Here is a 22,643-nt window from a genome sequence, read left to right as displayed (position 1 = left end):
AATATAACAATAAAATTTATTTAAAAAAAAAAATTAAAAAAAAAAAAAAAAAAAAAAAATAAAGCATGTTAAATGTGTTTCAAGCCAGCGTCTTGCATATATATGAAAAAACAAAAAATCAAAAACTTCACACCTAGCTGAAAACACATGATCTGAAACTGGCTGCTGATTTATTACAAAAAAATAGTTATCCCATTGTAATTATTCTCCACTAACAAGAGAACCAGTGGGAAGTTAATATGCTAACATTGCAAAGAATCATAAATTTAGGTAACATATGGGGATGAGCAGATGGAACGAGAGGTTGCTCAATTTGGGATTAGATAATTAAATCTTTTTCTCCCTATCTCTAGACATAGGTGGACTATATTCTGTGTATATTTCTGATAAGAAGGGAACAGAGAGATGGCTCAAGACCCACACATCTTTGGAAATTAAAGCCTAATTAAGAGGCTCCCTACGGAGAGGTAGGTCAAAGGCATTTCTTTTATCCTTACTGCCCTTATCCAAGTTCCTAGATGTCTTCTTTCTCCCCTTTTATTCAGCCTACTCTAAAACTGAAGGATACATATTTTGCTAGTTTCGACCCTTACTTCCCCTACTGCAAATTCACCTTAGACTATCAGAACTAAGAGTTTTAAATCCCTCATCCCTTACCACTAATGCTTTTAAAGGTTTTCTAATAGAATTTAATACTAAAACTTCTTCTGAAAGTTGTTTCTTCAATTGGGCATTTAAAAATATTTGGCTATGAGATACAAAGTCCTTCAAATATCTTTTAATAGAGCTATCTGATAAATAATACTTTGTCAAATTTCAATTCAAATTTATGTCTTCCTTCTAAGTTCACAAATTGTGTTGCATGTACTCACTTGGGTTAATTCTTGTTGGAATCATATTAACAGTGTTTCATTTCTCCGAAACAATTTTAGGGTGAGCGTCTCTACAATATAACCCAGAAAATAGCAACTGATGCACGTTTTAAAATTTGACATGATTATTTTGAAGATTTAAAGTCATTCATGTCATTCCCTCTGATGGTAAAATGAGGCATAAAGGAGAACTTTCATATTATCTTTCGTGCAGGAAGAAAACAAGTGGTGTTAATTTGTGTAAATTTTAAACAGCCTTGTAGAGATGAAGAAGTTTTATACCATTATGACAATTCTGTTAAAGAGTTTTCCAAAGTTTAGAAACTCGTGCGAGCACTGTGGCATCCCTGACCAGCGATCTTTCTCCAGGCCACTTCGCACCGTCATTTAAAAATTTCAACTGTAATGTGGGACTAAAACTATAACATTTAACCTTAAGTCTCCTCTTACCAACACTCATGCAACATCTAAGCGTCAAAATGGGCTTTAGGATGCTAACCCTCAGCTGACCACGACTCCAATCACCATCCCAGCACAGCGTCCAACCTCGTACTGGACAGCAACTACTCGCTTCCTGTTCTGGCGTCACGCCATAGCTGTACGGGACTGGTGAATGTGCTTGTCAGTCACATAGAGAGGGTGGGGCTTCAAAGCCCCACTCTAAACAAGGCGCTGGATTTTACGTCATCGTCGAGCGACAAAGGCAGGAAAGGGAGGGAGGGAGGGAAAGGCTTTGGGAGAACGTCTAGGTGGTGGCGGGGGCTTGCCTGCGAAGGTGTCATGGCTGCTGCCGCTGAGCTTAGTAGCCCGAACATCGACAAGAGCCTGGAGCAGAGCTGCAGCCCCAACCTTTCCCAAGAGGTGCTCTGCGAAATCTTTCGATCCCTGCATACCCTGGCTGGACAAGTAAGTGGTGGCATATGGGAGCAGGGGCATGGGAACCCTCCGATCCCTGCCCCCCTTTTTACTCCAGCGGAGGTGCAGGGTGGGGGCAGCTGAGGCCTGTGGGGTGGAGGACCTGGCCCCGAGTGGCGGTGGCCTGGAGAGGAGACCCCGCCCAGCCCTCAGCCAGCGGAGTGAGGATGGCGGCGCCCGCTTAGTTCAGGACCGGTTGCAGACTAAATGTCTTTGCAACTGTTCTTCCCAAGAATGAGGATAGTATGAGTGAAAACCCTGCTGCGAGAGGAACTAACTTGAAGAAAAAGAATGCAGAAAAGCTTCTCTGGGAGTTTGGGAGGCTTCTGGCGTTCAGGATCCCTTTTTCTCCAGTTCATTCATTATTGAAATTGATAGGTTAGTACGGCCTGAGATTTCTGGAAAAGCGATCTCCGCTTTTTTTTTGGTTGTTTTGCTCTGTTGAGTCACTTGGTTTTGTTTGTTTGTTTATTTATTTATTTCCTTCTGACCATTGTGTGGATCTTTTGCCCTTTCAGACGGAGAGGAAAATAAAGAATCTAAAATATTTTAGTATAAAGTTGGATGGATTATCCATGATTGATACTGTTTGTATCAGACTGTTGTTTAGCCACTCTTTTAACTATTAACTAGTTTAATGGATTGATAAATACTTTTGCAGAAATGTCATAATAAAATTGGATTTAAATAAAAGTGCTCCTTTCTACTCCAATCAAGTTACTGTTTCGTTGGATGATGTAAAATGCACAGTGGATTTTAAGTGGGAAACAACTTGAAAATAAGTTTGCTTATAAAAAGGAAATACTTCATTTTATATCTTTGTATATCTGTTACATCTTAGGAATATTTTTTAAGCTATGAAAGTTTGTTATGGAGCCGGTGCTAATGCATTGTACTAGGCAGGCTTATGTGTTGATATTGGTAACTGCCTTTATGAAAATAAAACAGTGGGTGATTGTGAAAATTATTTTTTGAAGTATTGGGTGAGTAGAGAATCAATATTTTGAAAGATTAATATTTTAAATATCCTACTATGTTCGTTGTGACTAACAAAGAGCATTATTTGAGTTTGGTATAGTGGAACAATCAATAGTAATAGAATTTGCTGAAAGGCTAAACGTTTTAATCCAGTTATTTGCCAAAGACTTACTAAAATTATTTTAAAGCTTTGGGGATTTATGTTTGATTCATTGCTATAAATTTTTCAGTCTAAAGATCCAAGACCTGTAAATGGCTTGAAGTTTGAGAACTTTGTTTAACATGCATATTGAAACTTTAAGGTTTATTTATATTCTAGTGTCAGGATGAAAAAAGTTTATGTTCATCTGTAATTTACAAACGTTATTTTAGTGATATATTTTTAAACTTTAAGAAATAATGTAAACATTTAATATATTTTATATACTAAATTTGTAAACCTTGTTTAAAAATTGAAAAATCAGATCGCTCTAGGTACAAGTACAGATGTGATTAAAATTTGCTCATACTACCTATCAAAAATGTTTCCTATAAAAATTTCATGAGTTCATGTGACACAGAAGGAACCTTCTACACAAATGTCAAAAAATTACTTTTTCTCAACAATGAAATGCTAACCATTTGCTAATACTCTTTATAGTTTGAGATGTATTGTTTAAAAATATGAAACCAGACTACTAATAAAATTGCCCATGGTGAAAATTGCTATTTTCTTTTGCTACAAGTTTAGAGACTCTTTTTAAATGTATGTCATCCTATGGTATCGTTGTATTATTAGTTCTCCTCAGACATAAAATTGAAGGTTAAAAAGTATTTTCATCCTAAATTTCAAATTTACTGATTTTAACTTTATTGATTTCCTCTGGATGGCCCGTTTTACCCAGATGAAGAATTTTGCTAACCTGGATTTTCATATTAATTTAATAAAGTTTTTACTGAAAATGCATATATAAATAGTCCACATTAATGGGAGACTAATACAGTTTTGAGTGAGGGGTTTGCAGTTACAAGTTCTACAGGGTAAAAAGGCTAAGACTTCATATTACTAGTAGGGAGTTGGTTAAATAGTTGCTTTCTTGGGATAGTTTTAAAGTTAATTTGTGGCATTATTATGTGGTTTTAAAAGACCACGTATCCTTAATTGCCCTTGAAGGCTTACATAATTGTGCTGAATTGAAATGAGAGTATGTTCTAAACATTAAGATTAACTTTCTACAAGATAATTTTTTTTTTAGAAATTGGATGCTTTGCTTTGGTTGAGGATTTTGCCTGTATTTTTGCTAAACTATATTCCTAAATTTGTTAAAATTGACTATAATATCTCTGAGGACTGTAATGGTATAGTATAATGTATAGCTTATTATAGTATAGCATAGTACTGAGTATAATAATGGTTTACCTCCAAACATGTGCTTATCTAAATCTTTATAGTCATTAAATAATATAAATTATGATTAAAGTGGTACTTTTAATATGAACTCTAAATGAAATGAATATAAACTAATCTTCACCTGTGAAGTATACACAAAACTTTATTTCTTTATACCTGTATAGTCTGAACTTTAAATGTTTCTGGTGTCATGTTTTAAGAGTGGTATATTTCTGTCATGTAGTATTTATTCAGTATAGTGCCTTTTGTGGAACTAACTTTGGATCTCTTTGGTTCTTTGTATAGTGATTCATCTTTTTGTTTTATCATAGTCACAACTCTTACGATCTACATTTGGATTAATGTAATAGTCTTTAATTTGTAGAAAATGACTATTTTTAATAAATGATTTCTGAAAAAAATAATATAACTTGATTCTACTATGCAGTACAGCCTTATAGCATGTCTTAAACATATGTCCCTAGAAAAGTTTAATGTGGTTCACTCTCATTTACTGAAAAGACTAGAAATGGAGGCTTTCTGTCTTAAATTTTCACTGATTTTTGATATTAATTTTATACTCAGGTTCTTAGTAATTTTCTGTAAATAAGTTTATTCTAGTAGGTCACATATAGCCTTATATGAATTTTTCATATAGTGGTCAATTTACTGGAAAATACATTTTAGCAAAATATCTGGCCATTCTCTCTAGTCTCTGGTCATTTATTTCACTATTACGGAAAATATGTTTTTCAATTTCAAATTCTACAGCTAAAATAACGGTTTGATTTTTAAGTGAAGTGTTGCTATTAAAACAGTTTTCGCTTTAGACGATAATATGTGTGTGAATAATCTTGATTTTTGAATTATTTTTAAAAGTGGTTAAAATTGAAAACAAAAATATGATTCAGACTTCAGATTTATGTGTTTATGTACATATTTAACAAAAAGAATATGTATGCCATAACTTTCATAAATGTGCCTGTTGTCTTCTTTTAACTAGATATAGTAATGTTTTAACTAGTAGTAGTGCGATTCTGAAAAAGGCAAGTCTGTCTTGGCTGCCAATCAAAGGATTTTAGATATTGAGGTATTAAAGGGAAAAAACCTCATCTTTTCATCTTTTGTGGATGGTTTCACCTCTAAGATGGTCCCATTACACAGACCCAAGAATAGAATTAAAATGAGATGTCACATTTTTTTTTTAAAGAAAATTGTACCTTTTTTGGCCTTTTAAAATGGTTAACTAGGTAGAGCATTTTAATATGCCATTAGAAGCTTGATAACTGAGCTGAATAGGCGTTACTCTATAGAAATATTATTTTTGTGACAATCCCGTATGTACAGCTTAATTGTGTAATTTTTGTGATGTTGCTGGTTTGCCCCTTTGAAGCTTAACCTCAGAGATGATGTGGTGAAAATTACAATCGATTGGAACAAGCTCCAGAGCCTCTCAGCATTCCAGCCTACTTTGCTCTTTAGTGCACTTGAGCAACATGTTTTATATTTACAGGTAAATTTCTTGTTAAAAATGTTGACTTGATACTGAGAATAGAAATTAATTGTAGTTAAATTATAAGCTGGAGTGTTTGTCTGTTCTATCTTAGCACTATACCAATAATGTTATTAATGAAGGTTACTTCATCCAGATTGGATCCAAGTCTTTTAATTTACATAGTTATCAGAACAGTTACAGAAATATAGCTGAAAAGGCCAATGCGGGTATGAAGATCGAATGAATGCAATTCTATTCAATTCTAGGCTTGCACTGAAAATTCAATACAGTTCCATCTATGGTGGGTTATAATTAAGCAATAAGACACGGCAGGTGTGTGTCATGCTATGATAATGATTCCATGCCTTGGGTGAGTTTGGAGGCTCATGGAGTGCTTTCAGTGGTTCGAGAAGTGGCATTATCCCAGCATGACACATCCTGGAGTGTCTATTGCAATTAAACAGTTTCAGCATAGTTTTTAAAAAGAAAGTAATTTCTGTGACATTAATGTCTCATCTTAGTAAGTAGCCAGTCACTATTTTATTCTTAAACAGTCTGAAATAATTCATCCTTTATATTAGAAGTCAACATTGAATTATTTATAATACTATTCCTATTTTTTAAAAATATGTCCTTTCAATAACCAAACAATATTATGACCTTGCTGGTCTTTAATTGAATGTCTCTGCAATTATAATTGATGTAAGTTTGCAGTTTATCTCTAATCAAAGTATAAAGTAAGAAGTGTCAGAAAGGTAATTGGAAGAACTGTTTGGATTGGTCAGTTTATGCTATTAAGACGTTATAAGGTTCAGAGAGTATTTAGCATACTAATGGAAGCAAAAGTATAGGTGTGAAAAAAATAATTCAAACATTGACAAGCAGTCTGTTTTGCTTAATGGAACAGATAATAATTTTTAGCCCTCTGTTCAATGACTGGGAAATTTTAAGTCTGTTTCATATTAAAAGTAATAGTTAACTCAATTTGAGCAGGCGCAGTGAGTTATAGAACTCAATTAAGGCCTGTTTAGGGGAGGGGTGTGATTTATATTATACAATTTATGTTATACAGTAGGGTTTTCCTCCTCTAGTGTAGTGATAGGCATCTATCTCTCTTGGCTATGGATCTTGGTAGATTTCCTTTTCCTTGTTCATTTTCTTTTTAAAAATTTAATTTTATGACCCAAGAAGATATCTTGCCACATCAGGAAAAGCCCAAGTGTTCCCTCAGCATAACACCTATATATTTCATGTCTATGCTCTCTCATTCACTTTGGCCAACTGCAGTTTCAAGTGGAGAATCTCCAGTGATATAGTGATAATGCAGGGCTTTGCTGAGTGAGAGCAGTGGCTCTCATGTTAAGGAGGAAAAATACTAAGCCTTAGTGTTCTGAGGAGGCATTTGAATGACATGTTAATTAAGTGGCATTGGTGCCAGAGGCTGAGGCTTTGATTTGGCACAAAATAAAAGATGAGTGACAGAATGGTTCCCTCAAAGAAAATTTTTAAATTTCCTCAGGTTTTGTTGTGTGTGTGTGTGTGTTTTTTTAACAGACTTATAGCAAATGATAATGATCACAATAGCAGAGAACTGCAAATACATTTGGTTAGAGCTGTGTATCTTGATATGCCAACTTTTTATATTTAGTAATTTTAAATACTGCATTTACTTAGCAGAAATTTGTATAACTAAGTTAAATGTGTGATTAATTTTGATCGGTTTGAACTCTAGCAGTTGGACTTGTGTTCTTTTCAGCCTTTTTTAGCAAAACTTCAACCTCTGATTAAAGAGGAGGATACAACTGTTGTTGAAGAGATAGGAAAAATAGAAGCAGCGAACAAGAGTGAAGTCAGTGCCAAATTTCCCATTGGTGACATACAAGAGGAAGAAAAGCACAAAGATGGTGATTTAGGAGATGTGAAAAAGACACAGATCCATTTTGATCCAGAAGTAGTTCAAATAAAGGCTGGGAAAGCAGAAGTAAGTTTTTTTCTGGGGGGAGAGGGGATTTTTTTTTTTTTTCCAAATCTTACTGTGTTTACATTGTTAAAACATGCATACTTATTGTTTGTAGATTGACAGGCGAATATCTGCATTTATTGAAAGAAAGCAAGCTGAAATCAATGAAAACAACGTCAGGGAATTTTGCAATGTTATTGATTGTAATCAAGGTAACTACCTAGAAGTTCATTTTTATAGGATTTTAAGCACTGTTTTAGAGTTGCTCTGATTTTTCATTTGTTTTTAAAGATGAATAACATTAAGAATACAGTTTATTTCAGAGGTTTATTTAGAAACTAAGGCAACAGAATTTCCTTCTGTTTAATAATAGACTATATTACAAAAATGGTTTGCGTTTTTGTTACACAAAAAAATCAAAGAAGTTCTAGCATAAAAAGGCTAATGTTTACTACAGGAAAAAGGTTGTTTTAAAATTCCTTCAGGAAATGAAGTGTAGAGTATAGGCCTGCTTCATCTCTTCAGTAAGAAAGAACCAAGCTAATAAATTTCAAATTTTAAATTCCAGTAAATGTACTTATGAAATTATGATGTTAATACATAAAAGTGAAATTGGTAAAGTTAATACTCCTCAAGAGGGAGCAGTTTTCTCACTACTCCTGAGTTATTTGAAATGTTTTGTCACAATACAACCAATTTGTCATGAAGACTATTTGTCTTATGTTTTTTTTTCCTTTCTCTCATAGTGCATACATTTGCTGTTTTTCATCAGATTCTCCTTTCCCTCTCCACTTGATGCTATAGTACATGTACAGACTGTAGGTGTGCTGCAGAATACAAAATATTGCAAAGCACTCGCATAAATCATACTCAGGCCTCATAGTAATAATCAGAACAAGTAGTTCTTAGAATTATGGAGAAGAGTTCATAATTGGAATGAACATTTTTCTTGTTACCTCTAATATTTCTTGACTAATTATTATGAATGCAGAATTGTCAGAAGACCCTAGAATTGACTTTTACTTATCACATTGGTGTGATGATTCTCTTTATAACAAAGTTAATACACATTCTAAATTCAGCTTTTCTACTGTTAACATCATAGGTGTATATTTCTAGATTGGTTTATTTTCCTGGTAGCTTTTCAGAACAGGTGCAACAGTGGCAAAATCTCAGGTACTATAATCCAACTGCAAGCAACCCATGAGAAAGGGTTTGTTGAGGGAGCAAGCACATGTGTCACTAATGTTATTCCTCTGTTCTCCCTGCTAACTCTATTATTATAAACCACCAGGGGATAGAAATTGACAGGAATTGAAATGCTCAGCAGGATCCCTTGGCCCATTCAATCCCTTGCTGGCTCAAAACAGTGCTAGCAAGAATTGCTGTGAAGAGTGACTAGCACTCATATATTCGCTATCTTCACACCATGCTGAATTTCTCACTGATGGGTCAGTTAATCTATATATTTGGAATATAGCTCTGGAATGGATGATAGCTTCTTTTTTTAACCCTTGGCCCCATGAAATGGTAGAAAAAGAATGGAGAAGTGATGGCTCTTTAAACATATTTTGAGGTGTATAAAAAAAAAAACCACTAAAAATGACCTGTTTTAGTATCGCTACATAAAAATAAGTGAATTTGGAATTTCATGTCCATGGTTTGATTCATCAGCAGAACTATTAAAGAAACTAAACTGAAAAAATAACAAATATTTGTAATGTCTTAATGCTTTTGTTTTAATACTTTACACTTTGACCTAAACAATGGATTTTTTTTTTTAAATCAAATTCTAGGGGGGAAAGAGTATTCTTTCAGTATCTTTTGCCAGAATCCACTTTTTTTAATAAAATAATCAAAGGAGGGTTTTCAGGAAATTGACTGTAGTTCATGGTTTTATTTAATGTTATTGTACATTATTTCATGTTTATATATTATGTTTATATATTCTGTGTTTATATATTATGTTTACATATTATATTAACATCTTTCCAGTTTTCCCCCTTGGTTTGTAATTTGTTGATATTTGATTTAAAAGAAACTGTAACTTTCAGCTTAGAAAAAAACTAGAACCAATTTTTACAACACATTCTCCCTAAAATTGCATTTTTTGAAAGGGGCAGGATGGAAAAGGTAAATAATGTTTGTAATTAGAGACTTCTATTTTAGTGAACATTGGAAATCTAGGTAAAATGGAGAGGTATATGTTGTATATTTGAGGTTTCAAGGTCTTCTTGTGTGTGGAGTTCTCATAAAAATGTGTTAAATATATAATTAAGCCTTCTTATTTGATGTTCCCTATCTAATCAGTAAGTAATGTCAGAAATGCTATATTTTTTTAAAAAGACATTTCAGTGAAAACGATGATTTCTTTTTATTTATGTGATGAAGTAAAGTGAATAATGTTTCTTTGGCTTAGAATTAAAATATTCTCTATAATAAGTAATTTTTTCCAAAGGCATGGATGAGTTCTAAAGATACTGGTTTTCATTTAAAATTATGTTACTTGTGTTGAGAACTTTTTGATATTTTAACCTGGAAATTAGATTAGATATAATAGATTTTAGAGGATAAAGAAGGTCACTAAATTTTATCCCTTATGTGATGGTAATTTAACTATTATTTAAAATGATAGTCTCTTATGAGTAATATGTTAAAATAAATTTTGGAAGTTTATCAAAATTTTATACTCAAGAATATATTTAAATGTGTACTTGTCTAAATTCTCCTTAGAAAATAGTTGTGCAAGGACTGATGCCGTTTTTACCCCTTACCCGGGATTTAAAAGTCATGTAAAAGGTATGTATTCATTATATAATGTCTTCATCACTGATAGAAGCTTATTCTCGATACTTTTCCAAAGTGGAATAGAAATCACTTTCGTTTCTAAATTTTGTTATTTAAAAACAAAAAAACTTGCCTTTCTTCATACTTAGGTTTGTGGCTAAATGGTCTTTATGAAAAGAATAAAAAAGTGCTGTTAGGGAGAAAAATATATGATTTTTGAAATGTAAATTTACCCAGGCTCAAAACTTTCTTAACTCAGTTTCTAGAGTTGTGAATACATATGGGCCACAGACTAGACCTGAAGGAATGCAAGGATCAGGTCATAAACCTAACAGCATGGTCCGAGATTGTGGTAATCAGGCTGTAGAAGAACGACTACAAAATATTGAGGCTCACTTGCGACTGAAGACAGGTAAGCAGAGGGCTGGGCAGTACCCTGTAATATACCTTTGCAAGTGGTTAAAGAAATTCCAGTTCATTTGGTTATCAGATTTTCATTGATTATTTTGTCACGTGCAAAACATTCTCATTGGTACAAAAGTGAGTAAAGCGAGGCCTCTACTGTCAGGAATTTATAATTTATGTGTTTATGCTCATCTTCCTACCCTTACACTTTTCACCAATTGAGAAAGTGTTAACAGAGTGGGAACAGGTTCTAAATAGATCCAGATACTCTGTTTAGTATAGCCACAGCTGACACCTAACATAGTCTTTTTCCTGCTGTCAGTTTTATAACTTAGCCATGACTACCTCTCATTCTTATCACTGTGCCAGGTACAAAATGTTGATAAATGTGATCCTGGCCCTCAGTGATCTCTCATGAGAATAAGCATATATATATATAAATAAATAAATGCCATACAGGAAGTATGCTCACATTTTTTGAATAATTGGGCCAATTATTCAGGAAGTATTATGTATATTTCGACTCACTTAATATTCAACGTTACACTGTAAAGTATTGGTGGCATTGTCATTATCAGATAAAGAAACTGAAGTTCAGAAAATTTAAGCAGCTTGCCCACAGTAGTAAGTGCTGTTCGTTATTAACAGACTGCAAATCCTGAGACTCTCTCCTCATTTAGTCAGCCAGGTCTGATTGACTGTCTTCTAAATATCTCTCATATCTACCCACTTCTCTCTGGTTAGCCACTACTCTAGTTAAAGTCACTGTGTTCTCTGCCTTGGACTGATGGAAGGATATTAACTGGTTACTTCACTACTAGACTTCCTCCTCTAGACAGACCATTCTCTACTCTGTAGCCAAGTTGCTTTCTTTTTTCTTTTTTTTAAGATTTTTTATTTATTTATACAAAAAAGCTGGGGTACAGGTCAGAAGTATGGGAGGGTGAGAGGATTCACCAGAGATAGAGCGGGGATCAGAACAGGTAGACAGACTGAAAACACTGCTAAGGGGAGGAGCGGGCATGACAGGAGAGGTCTGCCTCGCCACGTGGGTATTTCCCTGGCCAGCCAGGAATCGAACCTGCAGACAGCTTCACAGCGCTGTGCTCAACCCGCTGTGCCACCGGTGAGGCCCCCAAGTTGCTTTTTCTAAAGCTCAGCTCTAATCTTGCTACTTCCCAGTTAAAACTTCTCTAATGGTTTTCTGTTGCCTTAACATGCATACCAAACGTAGTACTTATTTATTCCATAAATAGGTATTAAGTTCCTACGTATACCAGGTACTATTCTAGGCATTGACAATATATGTGAACAAAAGTTCTAGTGCATAAATTGTGTACACTAGAAAAAAAGGGCTACTTGACTAAGAGAGGAAAGGAGATTGGAATGGGAGGGGGGTGTAATATTAAATAACACAATCTACATCTGTAGTTCCAGCCACATCTCTGGGCTTCCCAGCTCCCACTCATTTTGCTACCATAGGGCCTTTACCAGTGCTTTTTCTCTTACCTATACTTTCTCATCCTGATCCCAGACTGGTAAGGATTTCAGTTTTACAGCCCCATATTTAGTAATTTTTTTCTCCTTTATATGGTCTCATAGCATCCTACTGTCTTTTATGTGGCGATTATCACAGTTCTGTTTCTTTAATATCTGTCTCTTTTGCTAGATAGTGAGGTCTGTGAGAACACTGTCAAGTTCATTACTTAGTACTTAATGCAGTGTCTGGCACAAAACAGGCACTTATTCAAGTGTTTATTGAATGAAGATTGCTCATTTCACCTTTTCAAATATGTGTGCAAAGTACAATGAGGATACAAAGTTAATGTACAACTCTCTCAAGGAAGGTCAAGGTATGGTATCCCCAATGAAGTAACATTTGTGCCCTTTGAAGGGTTAGTAGGAATTTTTCGCAGTCAGGAACAAAGCATTCCAGAAAAAGAGAGAAAAGCATCTGCAAAACACCCATAGGCACAAAATATGGTTCAGGGAATTTCTGAGTCCAGTCTAACTAGAGTGCTTACTGGATGGAGGTAGAAGATAAAGAGACTGAAAAATCTTTGGAGATAATAAGAGATTAGCATTAAAAATTAAAGATTAATCACTTCCTCTAGAACTAAATGAACTTAAAATGCAACTGTGTTAAAAGATTGACTGGTTTATTACATCTTGTAGTACCAACTAGTTGATTCTGAAAAATACCTACTGAATGCTTACTGTGTGCCAAACTCTATTTTAGACACTAAGAATACTGTGATGTTGCAATCGTAGTACCAACTTCAAAGCTTTTATAATACATTTGGGAGAAGACAAATTAATTGTGAAGTGGGATATTAAAGGGGCAGTGAAGGAAAGGTGGTGGGGGCACAGTGAGCCTCCATGTGAAGAGATTCAGGCAATGCTTCATTGATCCAGTAAAGTTTGAGCTGGCTCTTCAGAGATACAGAGCTGAGACAGGATATTGTAGATAAAAGGGAGCACTGAGAGCAAAGTCAACTGAATAAATTTTTCATTTTGCCTTATATAAGGTAAAAACCAAGATCCTAAGATTTAAAAAACAATTTTCAAAAAAGAAATGTTTATAGAATTTTTATATTTAACAAGTTGATACTGTTGATATGAAAATTTGCCCATATTCTTTAATTACATAATGATTGTCTAATCATGTATTCATTTAGTCAGTAAATATTGAGCACCTGTGTAGTATATGAACTGATGCTTCCCACATTCATGCAGTGCACAAACTACAGAACCAATGACAGAACATAAATAGTTCTGCCCTCGTGGAGCTTACATTAGTGCAGAGAAGCAGGTAATAAGTAAACAATGTATAGAATATCAGGTGGTAGTGATGTTTTGGAGAGAATTAAGGGAAAGTGGTTAGGGAGTGCCAGGTTAGGGAAGGCAATAAAAAATGGTATTTTTTAAAGAGTAGCAGAGAAGGGCTTATTGTTAAGGTGACTTTTGATCCAGGACCTTAAGTTGTTGAGAATAAGCCTTGTGAATATAGGGGTAGATGGAACCACAAGTTCTAAAGCTCTGGGGCCTAGTTGAATAACAAAAAAAGGGATCAGGAGACTGTAAAGATATGAGTTTGGGCGAATGGCCAGATTGTGTAGGACTTTATATTAAATGTTTCATTTTTTAATTTGAGTGAGTAAAGGTTTTAGAAGATTTTAAACAGAAAAGCGACACCTAACTTTTACTTTAAAAGACTCATTAGCTACTCTGTTCAGAGTAGACTCTGTGGGAGACCAGTTTGGAGATTGTGATAATTCAGAGAGAGATATTATTGGTTGGGATCAGAATGGTCACTTTGGAGGTGCTGAGAATGAAAGGCTTTAGAATATATATATATATATATATATTTTTTTTTAAAGATTTATTTATTTATTCACACAAGCACTGGGCACAATCAGAAAGGATCAAACCAGCGCTGCAGAGGCCGCGGGCAGCCTTGCAGCCCAGCGCTCAACCGCTGCGCCACCGGGGGAGGCCCTAGAATATATTCTTAACTTGAATTTTAAGTAACCTTATTTATCATCCATGGGCCAAGAAATGTTGGTAGTTAAAGAGTTAAGCCCATCTTTAACATTCTTCTAGGTTAAAAAGAAAATATGGCATGTAGGGAGCAATATAAATTGACCTTGGAACCATTGAATTGAATTGTCAGATGTCGCTGTGTTTTTCTCCTCCCAAGTAACTATGAAAGTCTGTCAGAAATACTAGTTCTATATAGAAACTATTTAATATCTTGTAACATAAAACGAAACTAGCAATAGGAAGCATAAATGGGGCTTGGGGAGAGGTATGATATAATATATCCCCCAGTGATATTATATGAAAATGTGAAAAAAGGGTTTCAGTCTATTCTCTTTTCTTAATTTTAACTAGTCATATTTCTTTTTATAAATGTCTTTGCATGGTATTTTAAGAAGAGAAATTGTAAGAGAATTACTCCATAGTTGCTAAGAAATTTTTTACTGTTGTTTAGGTGGTCCAGTGCCAAGAGACATTTATCAGAGAATTAAAAAACTTGAGGATAAAATCCTTGAATTGGAAGGCATCTCTCCTGAATATTTTCAATCTGTAGTGAGTATAAATGTCTTAAAAAAATAAAATTTTATTTTAGGATTCCTCATCATATAACAATTCACTCCTTAATCTGCAGTATATGTAACAATGTTTTAATTATTCAAAAATGGATTTTTTTGTAAAGAACTAGGAGTTAAATTTTAAAGAACCTAGTTCTTTAAAATTTCTCATTGTGAATATTGAATTATAGACTCACTTTTTAAAAAAGATGCTTTTATTATACATTTTATTGCCCACATTCTCAAATTTAAGACCACTTAAGCCTGGATAGTGGTCAGTTCTGTCACTTAGAATTTGTTACCATGTAAAACAAAGGCTTCCTCTGGGGCCTTGCTCTGTCAGTTATCCTCTTGTCTCCTCCATCCCTAATTCTTCACACATTCCTTCCTTCAGCTCATACATGTTTACTTTTCACTTTTGCCTATGCTTTTAAATAGACACCTCAATCTACCACCCTAGGTTTTTCTTTACCTTACCCATTAGCTTTTTTGAAAAGTCTAGTTAGTTCCTCACCTCTAGCATTCATTCATTCTTATCATTCCTGTCCAAGGACATTAAGAAACAAAGTGCCAATAAGTATCTTTGTCACTTCAGCATATTACAGACAAGCAACTCTGACTTCTTTGTGTCTTTTCCTCAGTCTTCCACGGTGACTGCACATAACACCTCCCTTTTCTGTTTTTGTTTTTTTTTTTTTGTGTGTGTGTGTGTTGTTGCTTAGACAATGTAGAGGATTTTCAATGCTATACCAATAGTAAGAAGAACTAAAATAATGTAAAGTTGAATAAATTTTTTTAATTCACCAAATTTTAGTGAAAATTTTACTAAAAATGTTTTTGAAAAATTTTTTTAAAATAGCTCATATTTGTGTGATTTATTATAAATCACTGATGAAAATATATTTTAAATTATTTTAGGTATACCAGTAATCATTCTAGTGTTTTACCAGTGTATTTGAGTGAGGTACAGAAAAGTATTTCCAGATGAAGAAGGCAGTGAGATAACAAAAGATAGCAGCTAGTACTAAATATCAAAAATTTAGGGAATGATTTTTAGTGATTTACTTCTCTCAAATGTAAAATGAAGATTATTAGAGTAAAATTAGATGAGGTAATACCAGCCAATCACTAAGCACACTGCCTAGCAGATGGCAGGATCGCAGCACATATTAACATCTATTTAGTTTTGGAATCTATCTGTGAAGTAACTGTATAAACCAGGATAAGTCATACAATTTCTCAGGCCTCCAGTTGTCTAGATTCACAAAATTTGTTGGTTATGTTATGTAACCGCAAAGGTCTTTACACTATAGTAGTATTTTCCATCCAAGTTACCTTCATTAAGGAATCCCCAGTTCAATTTCATACCTTGCTAATTTAATTCTTATTAACAATAGAACTTGACCTCCAGGCAGGGAGACTTTGCTCTATCACATTTCTCTCTGATTCTGATTTGTAAAAGTTTAGTATGCACCTACTACCAAATTTGGTTAACAAAAAGCTAAGTCCTTCAACTCATAACCTTTTGTTTGTTTGTATATTAACTCTACACAGGCTAGAGTGTTTGGATAAAGAAGTAGATGTGACTATAGAGAACTTTCAATGCTATTCCCAGAAGTTTAAAGTTTGTTCTCTCTGCCAAGGTAGAGGGGAAACTATTGAAAGCATTTGAGTTGGAAAATGACTTGTGAAAATGAATGAAATTTAGAAGAGTTATCTGATACTGTTCTATGAGACTAAGAATAAGGAAACAGTGTTATACTAGCTTAGATTCAAAGTAAGAGGAGAGTTTTTGAAGAGGTGATAGTTAAAACAAAGAATAAGTAAGAATACTGAGACTGTCAAGGCCTGAGGTCTGAAACTTGATGACTACTTAATATGAGAGGCAGGAGTCACTATAAATGTAAACAGAGGACTGGCATGGATGTGATAGGCATTCAGAAGAGAATGGATAATAGCAATCTCTGACAAAACTGGAGCTTTTTTTAATTTTTTTTTTTTATTTTTATATTCCCAATACAATTGCAAGCCCTTATTTTGACCCTAAGCCCTCCTTCCCCCCTCCCCCCAAGTGTGTCTCTGGTTCATAGTTGTTTGTTGATTTTGATTTTTTTCTTATAGTTATTCTTTTTCCTGGTCCCTTATTTAGGTTTTCTAAATTCCTGCTATGAGTGAGACCATCCGGTATTTTTCTTTTTCTTTCTGACTTATTTCCCTGAGCATGATCCCTTCCAGCTCCATCCATGTTACTGCAAATTGCATGTGATTATCTTTTTTGAATGCTGAGTAATATTCCTTGGTGTATATGGACCACATCTTCTTGATCCAGTCATCTATTTTTGGGCATTTGGGTTGTTTCCAAAGCTTAGCTATTGTAAATTGTGCTGCTATAAACATAGGAGTGCAGATGTTCTTTGGTATTAATGTTTCTGTGTCCTTTGGGTAAATATGTCGGAGTGGAATTGCTGGATCATATGGAAGCTCTATCTTTAGTAGGTTGAGGAATCTCCACACAGCTTTCCATAGTGGTTGGACCACAAAACTGGTGCTTTTAAAAAGTACTTCCAGATCTATTTAGCAATATATATTTGATTAAAAAGATCCCTCTAGAATGGCATTGAAAGTGACATATCTAAATCAATAGCCACAGGAACATACCAAACACTGAAAAGGTGTAAACATTTAGATTGACTCTGTCTTCAAGGCCTGTGAAAATAAAAATGTATGAATAAATGAATAGGATTTAGCTGATAATTAATTACTGGGCTCTTTTTTTATTTTTATTTTTCTAAATTTGTCTTTCAGACTTTTTTTTTTAATTTAAACTTTATTTTTATATTCCCCATACAATTACAAACCTCTTATTTTGACCCCAAGCCCTCCTTTCCCCACCCACCCACCCCCCATTGAGTGTCTCTGGTTCATAGTTGTTTGTTGATTTTGATATTTTCTTTCTTATAGTTATTCTTTTTCATGGTCCCTTATTTAGGTTTTCTATATTCCTACATCCGGTATTTTTCTTTTTCTTTCTGGCTTATTTTGCTGAGCATGATCCCTTCCAGCTCCATCCATGTTGCTGCAAATTGCATGTGTTTATCTTTTTTGAATGCTGAGTAATATTCCATGGTGTATATGTATATGTACCACATCTTCTTGATCCAGTCAACTATTTTTGGGCATTTGGGTTGTTTCCAAAGCTTAGCTATGTAAACAGTGCTGCTATAAACATAGGGGTGCAGGTGCTCTTTGGAATTGATGTTTCTGTGTCCTTTGGGTAAATACCTAGGAGTGGAATTGCTGGATCATATGGAAGCTCTATGTTTAGTAGGTCAAGAAATCTCCACACAGCTCTCCATAGTGGTTGGGCCAGTTTGCACTCCCACCAGCAATGCAGGAGAGTTCCTTTTTCTCCACATCCTCGCCAACATTTGTTGTTGCTAGTTTTTTTAATATGTGCCATTCTCACTGGTGTAAGATGGTATCTCATGGTAGTTTTGATTTGCATTTCCCTGATGACAAGTGATGTTGAACATTTTTTCATATGCTGTTGGCCATTTGCGTTTCCTCCTCAGAGAAGTTTCTTTTTAGCTCTTCTGCCCATTTTTTGACTGGATTATTTTCTTTGTTGTTGTTGAGTCTCATCAGCTCTTTGTAGATTTTTGTGATCAGTCCTTTATCATTAGTGTTGGGTGCAAAAATGTTCTCCCAGTTGGTGGGGTTTCTCTTTGTTTTTGTTATTGTCTCTTTTGCTGTGCAGAAGCTCTTTAATTTGATGTAGTCCCAGCTGTTGATCTTTGCCTTCACTATCACTGCTTTGGGTGATGTGTCTGTAAAGATGTCTTTGATGTGCATATCATGGAGTGTTTCGTCTATATTTCCTTCTATGTATTTTATGGTTTCAGGTCTTATGTCTAGTTCTTTAATCCGTTTTGAGTTGGTGTTAGGTAGTAGTCAAGCTTCATTCTTTTGCATGTAGCGACCCAATTACTGGGCTCTTGGAGGTGTCTTAACTTTGGTCCAAAGCAGTGACTAGACAGTTTTAGCGCTAGTCAGTAATGATTCTTGGCTCCAAAGGGAAGTGTCAGATGAGTAAAGTTCTGAAGGCTAAGTCAACATCATACACACAGGCCATGTATGTGTGAAAGTGCATGGTGGGCCTGAAGCATGAGGTAAACAACAGGATTTGGTTGGAAAACTAACTGCAATCACATTTTGGAGATCTTGAAGCTTACATTAGCCATTCTGCAATTCCAGTGTTGACTAGTTTTTGAGAAAAGAGAAACCTGTAATTTGGGTTCCTATCTGGTGGCATTTAGAAATCTGAATAGGAAAAAGATTTCAGAAACATTGTCCACCTGTGCCAGGGAGAAATGAAGGTTCCAAATCAGGGCAGTAGGAACAGAAAAGAAAAACCTTTTTAAAAAAAAAACAATTTTGTAACCCACCTTTTTTTCTTTTTCTTTTTATTGAGATAACTTTAGTTAACTATGCTGTATAGGTTCCAAGATTACATTTTCTCACCAGTCCCACTACCAGATATCCAGTCACTATCCACCATCAACCAGTTGACCCTTTCTGCCCAGTTCCCTTCCTTTTCCTTCCCCTTTGGTAACCATCACTCTGTTGTCAGCATCTAAAGGTTTATTTTTGTTTTTGTTTTCTTTATATTCCACATGAGTGAAGTCATACAGTATTTGTCTCTCTCCTTCTGATTTACTTCACTTAGCTTAATCCCTTCAAGGCCCAAATAGCAAGAGCTGTTGCAAATAGCAAAAGTTCATCTTTTTTATAACTGAGTAGTAGTTCATTGTGTGTATATTCCACATCTTCCTGATCATCTGTCGTTGGGCCCTTGGGCTGTTTTCATGTCTTGGCTATTGTGAGCAGGCTGCAATGAACATAGGGGTAGTTATGTCTTTTCAAGTTATTATTTTCATTGTCTTTGGATAAAAACCAGAAGTAGGAGTCTGAGCAGTGACCACATTAAAGTGCAAGCCTTTATCTGCCCATAATTATCCAACTCAGTTTCACAATATTTATAATATAGGTATTTTCCTCCCATATTTAATAATTCCAAACTTAATGATTTCCCTTATATTATAAAAACTTATAAGAGGCACACCTTACTATTCTTTGAAATAACTTTTGACACAAAGGAAAATGTGAGTTTTTAATCCTCTTAATTTCAGTGGCCAGAAATGTTCATGAGAAAATATTAATCACCTATACTCACAATTTCTTTGCCAAATTTAATAATCTGCCAATATATTACTAATGTATATTAATAATATACTAGTTTACTATTAAAAATCTTAGAATTCTATAAAACTGAGAAATCTAGAGAGAATCCACAAGTCAAAATGCTTTGTAGTTTGTCAGTCAGAATGTTGTCATCTTCAAGTGGTAGAAATTTGAACTCAAACTGTAGGGAAATTAATATGTAGGAAGTCTAACCATGGGACAGGTTTTAAAGGATAACTACTTCAATGGCTAAATCATGACTCAAAGATTTAGATACTTTCCCTGCACACCTCTGCTTAGTTTTGACTCGTTCCCCAAGCAAATTGTGAGATGACCATAGCTCTTTCAGGTGTGTTTTCCAGATATAGCAAGTGTCCACATAAACTGTTTACTTTTGGAACTCTCTCTTAGAAATGAGGAAGATTTTTTTCCTGAAACTCTCCTCCTAACAGCCAGCAGACCTCTTCATTGGCCAGAATTGGCCTCATGTCCAAAATCAGTCACATTTGAGTCACATAAAGGAACTATGGATAGCTGCTCTCCATGGGGGGATGTGTGTGTATATGTTCACCCCATGGCCTGGTGTTCCAAATTCTATTTTCCTGTCTTGTTGCTTCACCTGTTCAATATCCTGGGATGGAAAGGTTATAAACAAGGAGGCTAAGTAGAAAATTCCCAGAGCACTTCTCTACAATCGCTCAGCCTCATTAGAAGCTAGAAATTAATGGGAAAGTATGTATTGCCAGGAACAAGCATGTTGCTGCGACGTTACTACTATATACTTTTAATATCATCTTTGGAGAATAACTTCTAAATCCAAAAGGATGGATGTGGTTGCAGGTGATGCTTGCTGAGTTTGTCATCTTGGTTTCTGCCAGGGGTCTCTATATTTTGTATAGTATTCTATAAAGAAAAATTGTTGTAGAGGTATTCTAAGCATTGATTATTTACCTTTTTTTACTGTTTATCTAGAACTTTTCTGGAAAAAGAAGAAAGGTTCAACTACCTCAAGTAAGTCACTGCATTTTCATTTTGCCTTCTGAAATAATTTAGTATTATACCTTTCTTACTAATAAAAATTTCTATGATGTTTGCTGTTAGGGACATACCCTGGAATTTAGGACTGAAAAAAAAGGGGGGGCAGCATAAATTATGTACTTGAATTAGAGAAGTAATTTTATTTCAAGGGCATGGAATGACTAGATGAGCCAAATAAATATGTTTTTATTCAGCTATTAATAGTAGAAGAATTTGTTAGTTACAGAATACTGAAAAATAATAAATGCTTGAGTAATTTAAATCTCACCTCCTCCATCTTTCCCAGTTACCACTAATTAGCAGCATCTAAATCAGAGAGGGTGTTTGACCTCCTGTCCGTAGTACTATATTTATTAGTTAAATCTTAATTAGTAAATTTTTGCTAGCCTTCGTGGTGGTAATGAAAATCTTAGAGTAGCACAATACTTATTTTCTTACTATAAAATTTTGAGTAAATTTTTGAGAGGCTTCATTTTTTTCCAAGGGAAATAGTTGATTATAATTGATCCATCAAAAGAAAATTTCTAGGTATTTTAGGTATAACTGTTAACCCTAATGCCTAATTTTTTCACTATTGATTATGAGAATAGTCAGCGTTTTTTTTTTTTTTTTAAAGAAACTTGCTACAGTCTTTTCAGAGTATAAAAGGTTCAGAAGTGCTTTGTCATTAGGAGAGAGAAAGTAACAAATATTAAATTCTTGCTATTTTATGCCTTTAAATTTCTGATATAATCAACTTACATAGTTCATTTTTAACATTATTCTCCTGAGGGGAAGAAAAGACATTTACTATGCTTTTGGATATTTTAAATATTTATAGTTCATTTAGCACTTTATCTGCAGTAAGATACTTCAGAGTCTTATTCAGCAATTTGTGTTCTTATTGTTTACAGCAGAACTATTCACTGGCTGAACTTGATGAGAAAATTAGTGCCCTCAAACAAGCCCTGCTCAGAAAATCAAGAGAAGCAGAATCCATGGCAACTCACCACCTTCCATGAAAATGTCCTCTCATCCTTGTCACTTTGCTTTGATATATGCGTGTGTCTAACTTCATCTACAACTAATTAAATGGATATGTGTTTATCAGTGTAGACTTCCCTCTGAAGTCAAGGTTTATTTTCACATGATCCTAGCTTACAGCAGTAATCCTCAAATATTCCCATGAGTTTTGAAATATTTAATGCATTAAAAATAGCATTGTCAGAATTTATTCCCTTCTGTTTTAAAGGAGGTCTTTTGAAAATTGAAAGACTTAACTTAAAAGTACATCTTTGTGTGTGTGTGTGTGTGTGTACCACAAAAGGTAGATTTATTTTGAGTAGTGATACTTAAAAGGACTTTATATTTGTAACATCAATTTTAACTAGTTTATTAGTTTATGATGTTTGAATCAGTACTTTGTACATAATAGGCATTCAACAAAAATTTACTGGCCGAAATGAATTTTAAATGATTGTATACATTTTTTTAACATCAGTTTATATGT

General features: G+C 34.4%; 1 protein-coding gene across 2 annotated transcripts; it reads left to right on the top strand.

The window, feature by feature from the left end:
• Positions 1-1,652: 1,652 nt before the first annotated feature.
• On the top strand, positions 1,653-22,155 carry MBIP (MAP3K12 binding inhibitory protein 1; the record flags this gene model as incomplete). Of its 2 annotated transcripts, none has more annotated exons than XM_084239548.1 (9): positions 1,653-1,778; positions 5,528-5,647; positions 7,386-7,610; positions 7,705-7,801; positions 10,323-10,388; positions 10,636-10,788; positions 14,776-14,873; positions 21,089-21,127; positions 22,051-22,155. In XM_084239548.1, the coding sequence occupies 9 exons, from the start codon at positions 1,653-1,655 to the stop codon at positions 22,153-22,155; spliced, it is 1,029 nt and encodes a 342-aa protein (XP_084095674.1). The 2 variants fall into 2 exon arrangements, with proteins under 2 accessions (XP_084095674.1, XP_084095673.1); XM_084239547.1 differs by having other exon boundaries at positions 22,048-22,155.
• Between the last annotated feature and the right edge of the window lie 488 nt (positions 22,156-22,643).

Source organism: Talpa europaea (genome assembly GCF_964194135.1).
Source record: "Talpa europaea genome assembly, chromosome: 8".
NCBI classification, from domain to species: Eukaryota; Metazoa; Chordata; class Mammalia; order Eulipotyphla; family Talpidae; genus Talpa; species Talpa europaea.
Note: the sequence above shows the minus strand (reverse complement) of the source record. Positions and strands in the feature narration are given on the sequence as shown.